This window comes from Callionymus lyra, chromosome 19, assembly GCF_982586985.1.
Source record: "Callionymus lyra chromosome 19, fCalLyr1.hap1.1, whole genome shotgun sequence".
Lineage (NCBI taxonomy): Eukaryota > Metazoa > Chordata > Actinopteri > Syngnathiformes > Callionymidae > Callionymus > Callionymus lyra.
Window position 1 is genome coordinate 12,684,039 of NC_141836.1, and position 15,040 is coordinate 12,699,078.

Here is a 15,040-nt window from a genome sequence, read left to right on the forward strand (position 1 = left end):
CTCTAAGGAGCACGTGAGGGGGAACATTAGGTCCCTCCCTTGCATCCAGATTTTTTTTTTCAACCCCATTCAGCAGCATACTATAGAAAAAAAAGTACATTACATTCCCTTTTAACAAAGAATTTCCTTGAAATGGGTCCCTCGGACCCCGGGGGTGTTGGCTTCCACATGACATGAGGCAAGTCGTTCCTGGAGAACGTTGGAATGTTCGAGGAACTTTCAAAGAGCAGTTCTTGCCTTGAGACGAGTGGCGAGTAGTGTGATGCGCAGCAGGTCGGCTTCTGAACAAAGACACTTTTCATCCTAAACACTTTTAAAACATTTATTCCTGGAATTGTGAGAGGGGAATCTTTCGAGGAAAAGAACCTCTCGTCTCAACACTAACACACTGACGTGGACTGAAAGCACAAGTGCAGTCTCAAGGGCCACATTATATATCCTGGGACTGCTAAGAACGAAGCTTCATGAAGCGTCACTTGACTGTCCCTGTTTGTTTGAGGAAAAACAGGATTGACTTCATAAGACATTAACAAGGATAAATAAGATGCTATAGACAAAACAGTTCAAACTAAGATGTAATACTAAACATTTCCACAAGATGGTGGCAAACCAATATGAATTGATTTCCTCTCAGTCCAAGTCAAAACGTTTAATCAGTCCAAATAAAACAAACAATATTCCAAAATGAGCTTATATAGAAGGCTGAACCACTAAAATATCAAGTTAAGAACCAAAAACTGAGTAATAAAGAAGAAGAAAAAAGGGAGGAATAAAAGAGTTTGGCCGAGAAGTCACGGTCCAGACGATGGATACATGAACAAATGAGCGAGGGAATGCCATACCAGTCAGAACTGCGGACGAGCTGACACTGGTCAAAGGGAAGTCTAGCGTAAATGAATGGATCGTGATTGAAAGATTGCTGAAAAGGGTAAAAAAAATGAAACGTATGAAAGTGAATTCACATGATGAACAAGATGTAGACAATCTAGCTTCCGTTTGTTATCCTAGTAAAGCGAATTCCCCCAAAAAATATCGTGGACGCAGGAAAAAATGTTGTCCTCACACACACCCTCAGTGCCAGTCGTCTCAGTCACGACACCGATGGCAGCTTCACATGCGACACACACTCACACCGATGACGGATCCCCTGGACTGTGATTGTGAGTCTTTCCTGTGTGTGTTGCCAGGAATACATACCCATATGTGGGCATCCCTGTGTTATGGAATTTATGTAAGACGTGTGTGTGCCAGCCAGCGTGTGTGTGAGAGAGAGTGCTTCAGTGAGTGTATATTTAGCTTTCTGTGGGTCTCCTCACTGCAGGATCTGGCTGCCAGACAAAATTCTCTGTTTCCACGGAAACATGGTCAAACCTGTTATCTAAGGATAGTAACCCAATTTGACTTTTTTTTTTTTTAAATCCAAGTCTGCCCGTTTTTTTTTCTGTGGGATTGAGCAACAAAACAGAGACTTATTTCCTGCTCTGAGTGTGTGTCTATGTTTGCATATGTCAACACATTAAGGACACAAATTCAAGTTGTGTTGTGAAAATTGTCACGATTATGAAAACAAATGGAACGTGTCATTTAAAAAAGGAGAACATTTTGTATAAGAAAATTTTTCTTTAACCAAAAGAAAATGTCTGTTGACCAGAAACAGGTCAGAGACGGAGGAAGTTGTGTGTCTGTGGTCAGAGAGCACCGTGAGAATCATGGACACTGCTGACCTCAAATGGTGAAATTACTAAATAAGCTTATTTTCTTCTCATCATCTAATTCAACAATTGTAAAGAAACATCTTAAAGAACGTTTTCTCACTTATACTAAAAAATATCAAACAGCCATTTTGAAACACACGCTCATGTTTCTTCTTATGTCATAGCGCCCTCTAACGGTCATATAAGAAGTCTCACACAATATAATAATATCAGCTAAAAAAGGGAAATATCTATTAGCACGAAACAGGATAAAACTATACATATATCAAGTAATACATTATAAATAAATGAAATACATTTTTGTTTAGTGCTTAGTATCAAAAGTTAATGGTTTTTTAACAATTGGTTATTTTTGCTTTAACTTTAATTTTTAATTCAATCAAAATCAACATCTGTGATTATATTAAAGCTTTAATGCAATTATTAAAATAGATGTAGTAGAACGAGTTGTAATTTTTTGGCAGTAAACAACAGCGCCTATTGGTGGTGAAGCTGGGGATAACATCCTCTCCCCGCTTTAAAACGTTATTTTTCAAGATATTGACATGATTTTAGATACATCTGACCTACAAATAAATACATTTGCTTCGTCATTAAATAGAACCTATAATCCAGGTGCAACCACGACTTGCTGTGATGAGTAATTTTGGCTTTTTGATCTTCTTTGAATAACCCAGTTCTCATTTAAATAAAAAAAAAGAAAAAAAAAAAGGATGCATTTCCAGTTAACTCAGCCTACTTCCTCTATCTCCGAAAAGCATTTCTGTCACATTTTACTTTCAAAACACACCACTTCCTGTTTTTGTGGGTCTTCAAAGAATCCGTTTGTTTTTGTTTTCACACATTTAGTTTCGAAATTACTCATTTGTTATTTAGTTGTGAGTTTTGAAACTGAAGTGAGATTATTTTAAATAAAATAATATTTATAAGATACATATAAAATAAGTGGAAGTTAGTGAATATATATATATTTATTTATTTTATTTTCAAAACAAACACTGAACAATTTCATTGAAGTCTGAATAAAATAAAAGTTAGATATTAAATCAAAATGTATTCTTAATTAGATGTTCTCTCTGCACATTCAACACAAAGAGGCCTGGGATGCCTGAATAGATGCTTGGGAAACTTTAACGTCCACTCGACACCTCCCTGCAGACTTCACTGACATTTTCTGCACGTCAACGACACACCGAGAGATGACCGTGACACGAGCGCTGACATCGCACCAGGATTATTTTCATGCAGGACATGAATCAACGCCTACTTGTTTGTCAACTTAAACTGCATTTAATTGATATCTGGTGTCGATGTTTAAAGCTGGTTCCTAGTTTTAAGATTTTCTAAAATTCTGTCCTATTAATTCCTAAGGCCTGGGGGCCAAACCAGGCCACCAAGTTATTTTATGTGGCCCGCTGGATGGTTTGAAGCTTCATCAAGCAGTGTCATTATTTTCAGAGTCCACTAGATGGCGGCCTCTGCTCTGTTTTCCTTAGTTTTGAACAACTGTTCCAATGAAACATCATATCATTTTTAAACTGATGGCGCCACCTACTGATGATCTAGTGATCTATTTATCTTGATCTATAAACAACATGACACTTTTGATGAAGCTTCATGACTAAAAATATAATAATCAGACTGCCTGTTTGGTAAATATACATTTCGGTTGGTGGTCCCTAAACTAAGATTCGCAGTGACACTTTAAGATTTTTTTTTTAATATACACAGTGCATTACAGAAATATAAGGGGTAAATACATATTTAGAGTAGCTAAATAAAAATCAGGACTTTATATTTTTGTTATATTCTACACCTACTTAGATTTGTTGGCTCTTAAAGAAGGTTAAGTAAAATTGGTAAAATTGTATTTCCTGACCTGTTCTATCAAGAAATCCAGAGTGGGTTTTTTGGGCATTATTAGTAATGTGTTATCTATTTGCTGACTTTTTTTCCAGTGAATACCTCAGAAAATGTTATTTGATTATGTGTCTCTCTCTGAAAAACAAATCATCAGAGAAGGGGCCCTTAAGTGGCCCTCACAGTAAAAAGTTGGGGGACCCCTGGTTTAAGGAGTAGACAAAAGGGAAAGGCTAAGGGTTAGCGGTAAGGGGTAGAACTTGAACTTGGTAAAAATAAAATCTTGTTTATTTTAAGTCACGCTCAACATATTAAAAACGTGAATGAATAATCAATGCATTCCATTGTAAACTCTTCCACCTGTCGCCAAATTGACATTGTATTAGTCCCGATACAAGTTTGTATTTGCGTCTCCATGGCGAACACTCTTATTCCTCTCCAGGCGCTGACCCAGGAGGAGCATGTCCATCAGAAACCAGATCTTACCGAGAGTCTTCACGCATCTGTCAGCACCAGCGCGGCTGTGCTCGCTCCATCCTTCACTGCGGCCACTCGCTCGGCCTTCTATATTTAAGGCTTTGACCAGCACACCCTCCTGTCGTACACGACACTTGACTACTGTTTGTTTTGACTTTTGGCTCCCGGGTTCACTCCGGCAGCATGTTCAGGGAGGATATATTTACCGATACAGTGGACGGACAGTCCGCGAATTAACAGACATTCAGATCATTGATGTTGTTTCTGTCTAGAAAAGGTTCTGGTTTGGTTTGAACGGTGTATTCTGGAGTTTAAAAATGTGACTTCCACTTGTAGATTGTTACAAAAATAGCTGATTTGTCAAAAAAAAAAAAAGAAAAGTAGATTAATGTAAATGTTGATATTGTGACCTATTAAGGTGCCAGTTATTAAGATAAGATAAGGGCCATTGATGACAACGATTATAGTTACTACGATGTTGTTCAGTTAACAAAGACAGAGATAGGATAGTTCAGACCTGGGCCCGGTGTGGCCTGGGATCCTCTGTATTTACGTGGCCCTTTTAAGGTCATGAATCATGTACACACTAAAAATTGTGTTTGGTATTTAATCATATTATTCATAACTAGTCGCTTAATATGACAGTTTTGTCCACTGCTCTTTTTGTATCTATTGCCCCTCAAAAATATGTAAATATTAAAAATATTTGGGAAAAACTGCTTTTATATCATATAAAAACTTTTGAATAAAATAATACTGTGAATATGTTTCGCTTTATTTTATACTCATTGTCATATCTTTTCGATTTTTTTATTTTATTTTTGCAAGATGTCCCCTCACAACAGGCCACTTTTTTAAAATGTATCCAGCATTTTTATTTTTGATTAAGAAAAACATAGATACATTGGTCTTGTATGTACTGAAATTCAAAATGTACAACTCAACAAAGGACCACCTAATGGTAAAAAATAACAAAACATACAATAAAAACATACATAAACATTAGCTTACAACAGTAATAGTTCAACAACGATTCCACCAAAAATAAATAAATACAACGCAACACAAAAACTACAATTTTCTACATAAATCCCTGAGTAAATCATATGAATAATTAGCCTTTTTACACCAAATCATTATGTATCAGGCATTACGATCGATCGATCCTCCAAGAATGGAAAGAGAAAATCTCAATCCAACTCATACTTCCTGTTAGAGAGTTTGAGAGTTCAGAGATGAAAAACGATACGTTGAAACAGAGTCGGTAACAGAACCAGGGAGACACACATACAGAGTTGTGGAGTTGAATGTTTTTTAATGATGGCCCAAATCTTTTAAAAGGGGGAGAAGAGAGTGACGTGGAGTTGTAGGAGAAGAATTTAGGTGAAGGGTGAGAATTGGTACCTTGCACTTGCAACATGAACTGGCCTGTCTCCAGCTTTACTTTATTACAGTCCACGTGTCAGGTCCATTTCATGACCTCGAAATATGTCAAATTTTCAAAGGTTTTATTTGTTGTTTAGCTGCAAAATCTGGCAAAATTGGATGGAAAATATTTGAAATGATGATCAAATATTTCCCGACCCAGCTTTCAGAGATGGTGAGTGATAAGAGATCGGGTTCTTTCTGAATGATTAAAGTGTTAAACTCTCCGTAAACCCCTCAAACTAAACTGTGGCCCAGAGGATCTTCTTCCTGGCTGCCGTTCCTGACAGCTGCGTTAGATAAGAGGCATCGCTGAATCCTCACACAAGCACAATTGCTCTGCAAATGGATTTTTAAGTAGCAGCCTGTCAGATCAATGCCCTGACCCGATGGCTCCTCTCGGCTGAGACGGCCCCAAAAAAAGCAAATTAATTCACTTATCGTGAAGGGAAATTTTTATCTCACTGACCTTCAGCTATTTCGTGCCTTTTTAGATACAATAGAATTAGAATTGACCTGCAACTCTTTTATTCATTGTACATCTTATCTGAGCTGATTTAGAAGAAAAAAATTAAAGATTTTTTAGCTATATTCGATTAATAGTATAACTTTATTATATTTTACCTTTGTATACTTGAAAAGTTCTTCCTATTATTCTTCTTAAAAAAAAGAAAAAGGTTTTGATTCATGTATTTTAATTCGTTTAAAGATTTCACTTTTAAAAGTAAATAAATAAAGGGCTCGACAGGTGTTTATGAATGGTTGAAATGTTTTATTTCGTTGTTGAAATAAAACAAGATAAACGAACCTAATAACCTTTATCAACACAGTTTTAAACGATTGTAACACCTTGTCCATCTTTGACCAGCAGGTGTCAGTGTTCTCCCTGTTTTAGTTGTTTCGTGACAATGTCGTCGTCTGATGATTTTGTAACTTTTCGTTTTCAGCATGAAAATAAAAAAAGAGTGTGACACAGAGAACACCATCTGAACGAGCACTGGACAAGCTTTTGGAAAGAGCCCAAGAGAACATGATTCATTCAAGTGCAGCGGGATACGTATCTACTCCTAAGACCTTCGGCTCCATCTGTGGGACGTAAATTATCTCAAATACGTGTTTGTGATGACAGCGTAACATGATGATCGCTGACTTCAAAAACACCTAACTGCATTACCTCTTGGCAGCCAGGGGGAGCTGTGGAGGGAGACGTCATTTGGAAGCTATATGTGGAGGGAAATACGAGCTCTGGACGGTCCTCTCATCCATAATAACCGCTACAAAATACAGCAAAACAATGAAAAATAAACACCCACAAACTTGAGCTTTTAAAAATGGTCATTTTATAAACAGTCAAACATATATTACAAATATGGCAGAAGTTAAAGAAGTATCTAAAAACCTTCATGTATTTCTTATCCTTTTATTTTGTAAATTTTCCTTCAGTTCCCCTTCGTGTTTGACAGATAATGACACACAGCTGGAGCTAATCCTGCAATCTAAGATCACCTGTTCATAAACTTCTCAGTTCCAGCATTTCCTTTTAGTAGTCTAGTACTTTGGATTTTCCTTGTGATGTTCGCCATCATTGTGTTTTTATACTTTGTGCTTTCAATTTATTCTCTTTTTATTCTTTCTGCCATACGCCTGCGTCGACAGCTACGTTGGCTTTGATCGTTTGTTTTTTTTATTTCCGCACTAGTTTTATATGCTGTTTCTTTTAGTGTTTTTCTAATGGTTTAATTTTAATAACTTTATTCTTCATCTTCGTATTTTTAAAACTAATATTTGAACCGTAATCTACTCTAGGCTCAGTGACTTTCCAACATTCCCTTTAAGACAGAAAGTTGTTTTGCCTCCTGAACATTCCATTTAAAAAACAAAAATCAATGTTAACAACACAATGTTACATGTTTTTCATTAGTGTCTTTGTGTTGAAATTTAAACCAGTAAAATTGCGCTCATTTGTGCATAAGATCAGCTTCCTTGATGGGTCAGCGTTGACGGATGCCTCATTAACCTTCTACCAAATGAAAAACTCGAGTGTGTCCAACATATGCGGGCACCAGGAATAACTACATGTGGTCAGTGTGTTGAGTGACTCCACTTCAAATGAAACACAGAAATACACTCCCACAGTAGCGGCGACAACAACAGCCCACCAGGTCTTTCAGGTTGTAGGCGACTCCTCTGGGATTTGTTTGCGAGAGTGCCACAGCTTAAGTGCATTCATGGCGTCCAGTCCAGGAACACGAGTCGATGCCAACTCACTTTCGGCGTCCAACTGCTGGACACCAAAGCCGCATGCTCAGGATTTGATACGAAAAGTGAGAGCCATTATTTTGCTCCCTCATTATAACCATTAAGAGTTCGAGAGAGAGGAACTCTGGTGAAGCTAGCTTGTAGTTAGCATTAGCGTCACACTAAATCGTCTTTGTTAAGGCGAGTTGTTTTTGATGTTGAATACTTCTCTATTACCTGATATTTATTTAAGAACTTGTTTTTGATGATAATGACTTCTTCCCCTAGAAGGACCCGATTCAAACTCACTTGCACAACACATAAACTTGTGTTTTTTGTGTACCGGAGCTGCAGCTTGTACTACACCACAGAGAGTGACAGATCTTCAAGTGTTAAAATGATGATATAATAATACTTATTTTTAAACGCTTTAATCTTTTATTTTTAATCATTTTGCTGAAAGAAAAAGTCATAATTTAGCTTTTCTTGCATTTCATTGTCACCGATAACAATTCTGAATAGTGTTTCCTTTAATGTGGGGAAATTAATTTTTATCATCTGAATTAACAACTGTTTTACAAGGAAATATTTAAAACAAGGATCAGCTAAATCTAAAAGGGTTAATAATCATATTTCTGTCAAAATATATCACAAGAAAAATATATTCTTTGCACCTGCTAAATTCATTTTTATGACTTAAATTGGGCTTAAAAAATCTGTCTTCAAATTAAAAGTCAAACCACAGAGAGACTTGGACGTGTGTGCGTGCTCATCTAGAACATAAATCTGTGCAAGCTGACATGAAAGGTAATGCCTTCTCTCCACATGTTTGAGTGTGGCTGATCATTCGCATGTAGGCCAAAGTGTGTGTGTGTGTCGGGGAGAATGTGCCCTTTGCAGAGGCAGCATGTAATCAGCTGTCAACGTGGGCTCCGTCCTCATTGTGGCGATCGAAGGCAGAGCTGCCGGTCAGTGTCAAGTGGGACTTTGATCAGAGCAGCTGAGGTGGACAACGACCAGAGTCACTCTTTCAAAACTCTTTTTTCAGCCACTACAAGATAAGGTAAGACCCCCGTCAGCAGGTGTGTGGACCTGAGGTCAGTTTTGAGAATATTCCTTGGTTGTGGATGAACAGATGATTGAGTTGGGACCGGCGGACGGCAGCTTGATCGATGACTTGATGGAGATCACCGCTCAGAGCCTGGGAGACTTGGAGATCCACGATCACTTTGATGTGGTGAAGGAGATAGGCCGTGGAAAATATGGCAAAGTTCTTCTCGTCACACATCGCTTCAAGGGTGAGCCTTATCTGTTCCTCTGGTCTTAGGAGAAGTCAGCTTATGCTTTTATGGTGTTTGTTTTAGTAGTTGACTCTTTCAGAATCAATGACCAAAAACATGCTTTTAAATGACAAACTCATTCATATCTACCCAAAAATTAAAAATTAAAACTTCAAATTGTATTTAATTGGCAATCCTGAAATTGTTGGTCTGTCCTAGTTCCCCCATAAGTAGTTTGTATATGTTTCACAGTCCAATAGATCAATAAATATTGATAGATAAATAGACTCATTAGGATGCAGTAGTTCTAGTTAATCTGGTATTAACCAAATCTTTTTCTTTTCTCATTAGAGCTTTAAATACAAGTCAAAAGGAAAATAAATAAGCATTTATTTTCTAAAAGAGAATATAAGAAAGATAAAAGTAAAGAGACGTTTGTGTTTTTAGATTCTTAAACACAACTGGTAATGGAAATCATAAGTATGTTTTGGAACATTGCATGACTGAGTTTGTCATTGATATCACATGTAAAACTCTTATTTCCTGTTAAGCAGGGTTGGTTAAAAGTAAACCAGGTTAAGATAGAAGATCAAAATAGATGTTTTTTTTTCATGAACCACAAAGGTACCAAGAAAAGCTATGGTTCAGATATTAATCATGTCAACAATTGTAAAAAATAAATAAATCACATTACCCCAAAAATATGTTGGATTAAAGTTAATTTAACCGAACAACAAAGACACATTTAAACGCATGACACCCCTACTGTAAAGGCAGTAACATGTGTAGTTTCAATCATTTGATGTATGATTTTGTTTAGCTCAGCAGTTGTAATCATAGCTGAATCACGTATGTGCAGGAACTCCCATGGCCTTGAAAGTGATGCCCAAAGCGTCAACAAAGCTGCAGGGTTTTTTGAGAGAGTACTGCATCTCTCTGCACCTCTCGCGCCACCCTTGCATCGTCGGTCTGTTCGGCATCGCCTTCCAGTCCAAAGAGCATTACTGCTTCGCTCAGGAGCTGGTCATTGGACGAGATCTGTTCGCTGTGATCCAGCCCAAGGTGAGTCTCTACAACAAACCCACTCCTTTGAATTTAAGCAGCTGTTTCTATGTTTCCTTTGTTTCAAACTTGAAGGTAGGCATTCCAGAGGCGTCGGTAAAACGCTGTGTCCTCCAGATCGCCAGTGCTTTGGAGTTCATCCACAGCCATGGGTTGGTCCACCGTGACATCAAGCCGGAGAACATCCTCCTCCTGGACCGTAACTGCAGTCAGGTCAAGTTGGCAGACTTTGGTTTGGCCCAGAAAAGAGGAACCATGATCCAATACATCACCGGGACCTTGCCCTACATGGCTCCGGAGCTCTGCACTGTTGCACTGCTGGATGGCCAGAAGGAAGCGACAGCTCCTCCCCTTTGTGTTGAGCCCAGCTTGGACACTTGGGCCTTCGGAGTTCTCATCTTCTGCATCCTCACCGGGTTCTTTCCCTGGGAGCACTGCATCGATAAGGACGACTTCTATGAGGAATTTGCAGATTGGTGCAAACAGGAGGAACGTTCTTATGCCGAGAATGACCTTCCTCCACTGTGGCAGCGGTTCACTCCAGAAGCCATGGAGTTGTTCAGCAAGCTACTCGCTCCAAATGCAGAGAAACGGTGTACAGTGGGTGAAGTAAAAGAGTATGTGGGGAAAACGTGGCTAAAGGAGGGTCATGGTAATGTGCAGCAAACAACAGAGAAGACAATTAATGGATAGTAGGCACTGACAGGCTTAAATATGATAGTCGAAGACGTACTTCCTTAAAATGCAACCGGTATCACATTTGGTCTAAACAGTAGACCATCGTTGGGGCTGATGTTGCACTAAATAGTTAACTGCTCTAAGAAGGTTTCAGAAAGAAGAAACGGTCGCAACAAAACTCTCTGTGGTGCAGAATGAGCTGTTCTTGTTTTTGTATGCAGTGTGTAGTGAAAGTGGTTCATGTAACTACCACCCGCTGTCCTGTAACATAAATGTCTGCCAGGGTTAAAAGGTTAAAATAAAACTAAAATAAATGAACTATACGCGTAAACGAGCTGCTTGGCAAGGTATTTGTTCGTGAGTTTTAACTCTTTACGTCGACCTGCTCCTGAGAGTTTATTGCTACATTTATATTATTGTGTTGACCATAAAACTTGGATGAGAATTGCCAGTTTTCATGTTGCCTGGTTGCAATGGTTCTGTTACTGATACCCGCCTATTAACCCCTTTCCCTTGGTGCCAACCCAACATGTCTCACAGCCCTGGAGAGGTGGCAAACATTACGAAGCACCTGTGCTCTTGACCTGTACAGTTGACCCACCAAATAGAAAATGCCTGGCACCCAGAATACATGCCAGCAGCTCACGGTGAATGTGTTCACAGCTTCTTGAAAGAGCTATCAAGGCCACTTCTGCAGAGAACCTTTCCCCTTATTGCCGACCACCACGACTCTTGTGTAGGATTCCTCGCATATCAGAAGATGGTGTCGAGTGTTAAGCTACAGACTTTTTTTTTATTTTTTTTTATTAATTGTGTGACATTCATGAGTTGTTGTTGTTTGATATATTTGTGCTCAATTATGAACTGTTATTTGTTTTTGTTTTTTCATTTTTTCCTGCTGTTTTGTTCAAACACAAAATGAATAAAACAATTTAAACAAGTGATATAATTCAAGAATTGTGTACGCTTTCTGCAAAACAAAAAGAAAATGGGGATTCTCACTGGGATACCTCTTCCTTTTACCTTGACTTCAACTTGAGTTATCAAAAGTATCGTGATTTCAACTCCGACACATAAAATGAAAAATTAAAAAATAACATTTGTGTGCGTGCACCTGGGTGTTTTCACTTTATATACAAAAAAAAAAATTGCGCTTCTTTCTCTAATGCTAATGATGGATCTGGACCTGTATCAGGGTCCAGTCCACCAGAGTTCTGGACGACCAACTCTGTGTTCTTTTAGGCCCATTTCTAAAAATGTATTTATTTAGTGAGGTCAACTAATGTGTTAAGTTAAGTGTGTCTTAAATATATGTTGGACTCTATTGTATCATCAGTATGTGTCTGTTTGAACAAAACTATCCTTTAATTTAAATATTTAAATTAGAAAATGTGCTTAAGCCCCACCCACTGAAAACACTTTTTTTTAGATTAAATCTTGTTCCCCATAACCACACCCACTCTACCGTGATAAGTCAAGGTTTGTCACCGTGCGTCGACCATTCCTGTACCTCCAAGGGACGTTGTATAAACAAAGCAGGGTGTGATCACAGCTGGCTGGAGGAGTAGTGCAGACGTTATTACGTCATAATGGACCCGCTCTCGTAACCTCTTGTTTTCTGAGATTTCAGACAGGGGAGAACTATTTAAAGCAATAACTTCAAAACGTCATCATGACTTACTGCATCCTGGAGAGAAAGACTTCAACTTGTGAGTGAGTCAAGAGAGTTGGGTTTTCAAAGCGCTTTCAAAGCCACTGATGGACATTTAGCTTTCGTCTTCCCAACAGGTGCGCTCAGGTGGCGACGTGTTGATCTACGTGTTGCTCCAACACAAACCGGCCGCAGGGCTTGAACTTCGATGCCCTTCGTCCTGCGGTGCGGCATGTTTAGTGCATGACTATAACCTCCAGATCCAGAGCCTGTCAAACAAATAAAGCTTCAGGCGACTTCCGTGCGGTGGAGTGTCGGGTTTGACTCTACAAATAATGTTGTTGGCACTTGCACAGCATGAGTGTTTATGGGCTCAAATATCTTTTGCATTCCTGTTATGTGTAAAAAGGATGAGTGTTAATCTTTATTTTATACTTAGACTTAACCATTTTGCGGATATAGAAAAAAAACAACTATCATTTGCGTGAATAAAAAGTAAAACCGATCTACTGACAGACCAGCAGTTTCCACTGCAGCTCTTTATCATCACAGGATTTCCTTTCGCAGGCTCAGTAGAAGTTTACTGGTAATGTGATGGTGCTAAATATCCCCCTTTATCTCATCACGCCATCGTTTTTATGCTTGCTGAGCAACACAACACCCGTAAATAAAGCATCGTTCTTGCCCCGGGTCAGTCCAGGGCACATGGATCTGTGATGGTGAAACTCACTGGCAGTGAAGCCTGGGCCTAGGACAATCTTTCTCTAATACCAATTTACAAAAAAAATCAAACGTATAAACAACCACCACTTTTTAAGTGTTACTTACTAATGCACATTATAATCCAGTTTGCCTTACAGTCTGAAAAGAGTATCATTAGGCATTATAGACACTGTTTTACTACAAACAAGAGAGGACATTGTATCATATCGGTAGGAACTTGCTTGCTTAAGACCTCGGATCTTGCAAGGGTGTGATTGATGTTGATGAACTGGTTTAACTGCTAGAACATGTAAGCGTCACAGGGCACTGTAAAAACTACAGGACGGGCATGAAATACGATTTTTACATAAGAAATGATACCTTTTTTTCCAGTCGACAATCCAGCTTTAGCGGTAGATCTGTGCAGTGTCAGGAAAACAAACCGCTTAAGGTACTAGTGAGGAACTCATGAACCTTAAAGTAGATAAAAAACTGTGGATGCAATTCATAGACATAAATTCAAACATGTTTAATTTCTCTGCATGACATATCACTGGTCATGCAGAGAAAAAAAATATAAAAGTATCATTTGCATCAGTGTGTGATTGCATCATAGCCATGCAAGTACACACTAACACACACACAGCTGCAGACAGACTCTCTGCATAACATCACACACGGGGTACTATTAATACGGCCGCTCCGACTGTGTTGGAAAATCTCCACAACTCCACAAAATACCTAACACCTCGTACTGCCATCAGGAGAGAGATTCATCCCGCGTTCTGATCAGGGAACCTTACGATCCGCCAGCAAACGTCAGCTTTACGTGCCTAAAAACAAGTTGTTGCGTCGTCTAACAAACTTGTGACTTCCATTTATATAACAATCCTTATGTAACCAAAGTGCTTTACCTGATCAATAATTCATTCATAGACATTAAGGTAGGTTGAATGTCTGGCCCAAGGGCACTACGACTGGGACTGGAATCATCCTACAATTAGACGACAACATCTACCAGCGACGGCTGCTTCATGAACATACTTTTTAATCTGGATTATTAATTCATTTATTTTATTTTCAGATAACAAATGCTACCTTAAGAATTCCAAACAAACTTGCTTACATAAATATTAATGAACAAAATGTAATTTAGGTGCGACCTGATGACCAAAACTGATACTATTTATGTTTATTATATATGCAAGCAGTCGGTAAGTGAGCCGGGTGAGTATACAAGTACATAATTAGATTGGAACTACATTATTAAACAAGCTAATGGGTGAAAAAAAACCTTTATCCTTTAATAACATGGAAACGATGGTGGCGGATCAGAGACGGACAATTTGGCATCGGCACCAATGAAAATCTAAGTTTACCCACAATCACTCTGTTGTCACTGAAGTTCATTTGCGCAACCCAAACTCCTAACAGCCCCCTTCGTCGCTGCTGGTTCTATTTCAGCTGCTGGAACCACCACCCAGTTTAATCCGACATCCCACGGTGGGAAATGATGTTTACATATCACACAAGGGCAGCGTTCTACAAATGAGTCCCTCTGGGTGGCTGACTTTGCCGAGCAGATCCCGAATACCGGACTGTCAGTCTCTTGAAAGCGACCCTGGCACGTCTGTCCGTCACTAATAGATGATGGTACTCGTGTCAACATTGGCAGCTGCTCTCGCATGTCTACAACACTGAGGAGAATGTGTAAATGATCACATGAAGATGGAAGAAGCAGCCACTCGAGCGTCTCTCCTGTTCAAGCCGGCGACAAATGATTGCATTTTGAAGATAATCCTTTGTCCGTGTAAAACTGGAGACGGAAGAATAGTGCGATTTATGAGAGCTAGCTTCTCATGCTAACTTTGAAAAGTGATATCTGTCATGGCCTGTCTCGATTCCCCCATGTTTTTATGGCACCCCGATTCGTAGTGTAGTACACGATCTGG

At 38.9% G+C, this 15,040-nt stretch overlaps 1 protein-coding gene across 1 annotated transcript; it reads left to right on the forward strand.

The window, feature by feature from the left end:
• The first annotated feature begins 8,666 nt into the window (after nucleotides 1-8,666).
• On the forward strand, nucleotides 8,667-11,447 carry LOC148059551 (serine/threonine-protein kinase SBK1). The gene is made up of 4 exons (XM_087781654.1): nucleotides 8,667-8,778; nucleotides 8,851-9,013; nucleotides 9,855-10,057; nucleotides 10,133-11,447. Exons 2-4 carry the CDS (start codon nucleotides 8,851-8,853, stop codon nucleotides 10,748-10,750), a joined length of 984 nt encoding a protein of 327 aa, XP_087637780.1. The 5' UTR covers nucleotides 8,667-8,778; the 3' UTR covers nucleotides 10,751-11,447.
• The last annotated feature ends 3,593 nt before the right edge of the window (nucleotides 11,448-15,040 follow it).

Excerpts from the sequence above, each read along its gene's own strand:
- LOC148059551 (XM_087781654.1), top strand. The coding sequence starts at position 8,851 with ATGATTGAGTTGGGACCGGCGGACGGCAGCTTGATCGATGACTTGATG. Across the intron at positions 9,014-9,854 it reads CGTCACACATCGCTTCAAGG|GAACTCCCATGGCCTTGAAA; the intron begins GTGAGCCTTATC and ends ACGTATGTGCAG. Across the intron at positions 10,058-10,132 it reads TCGCTGTGATCCAGCCCAAG|GTAGGCATTCCAGAGGCGTC; the intron begins GTGAGTCTCTAC and ends TCAAACTTGAAG.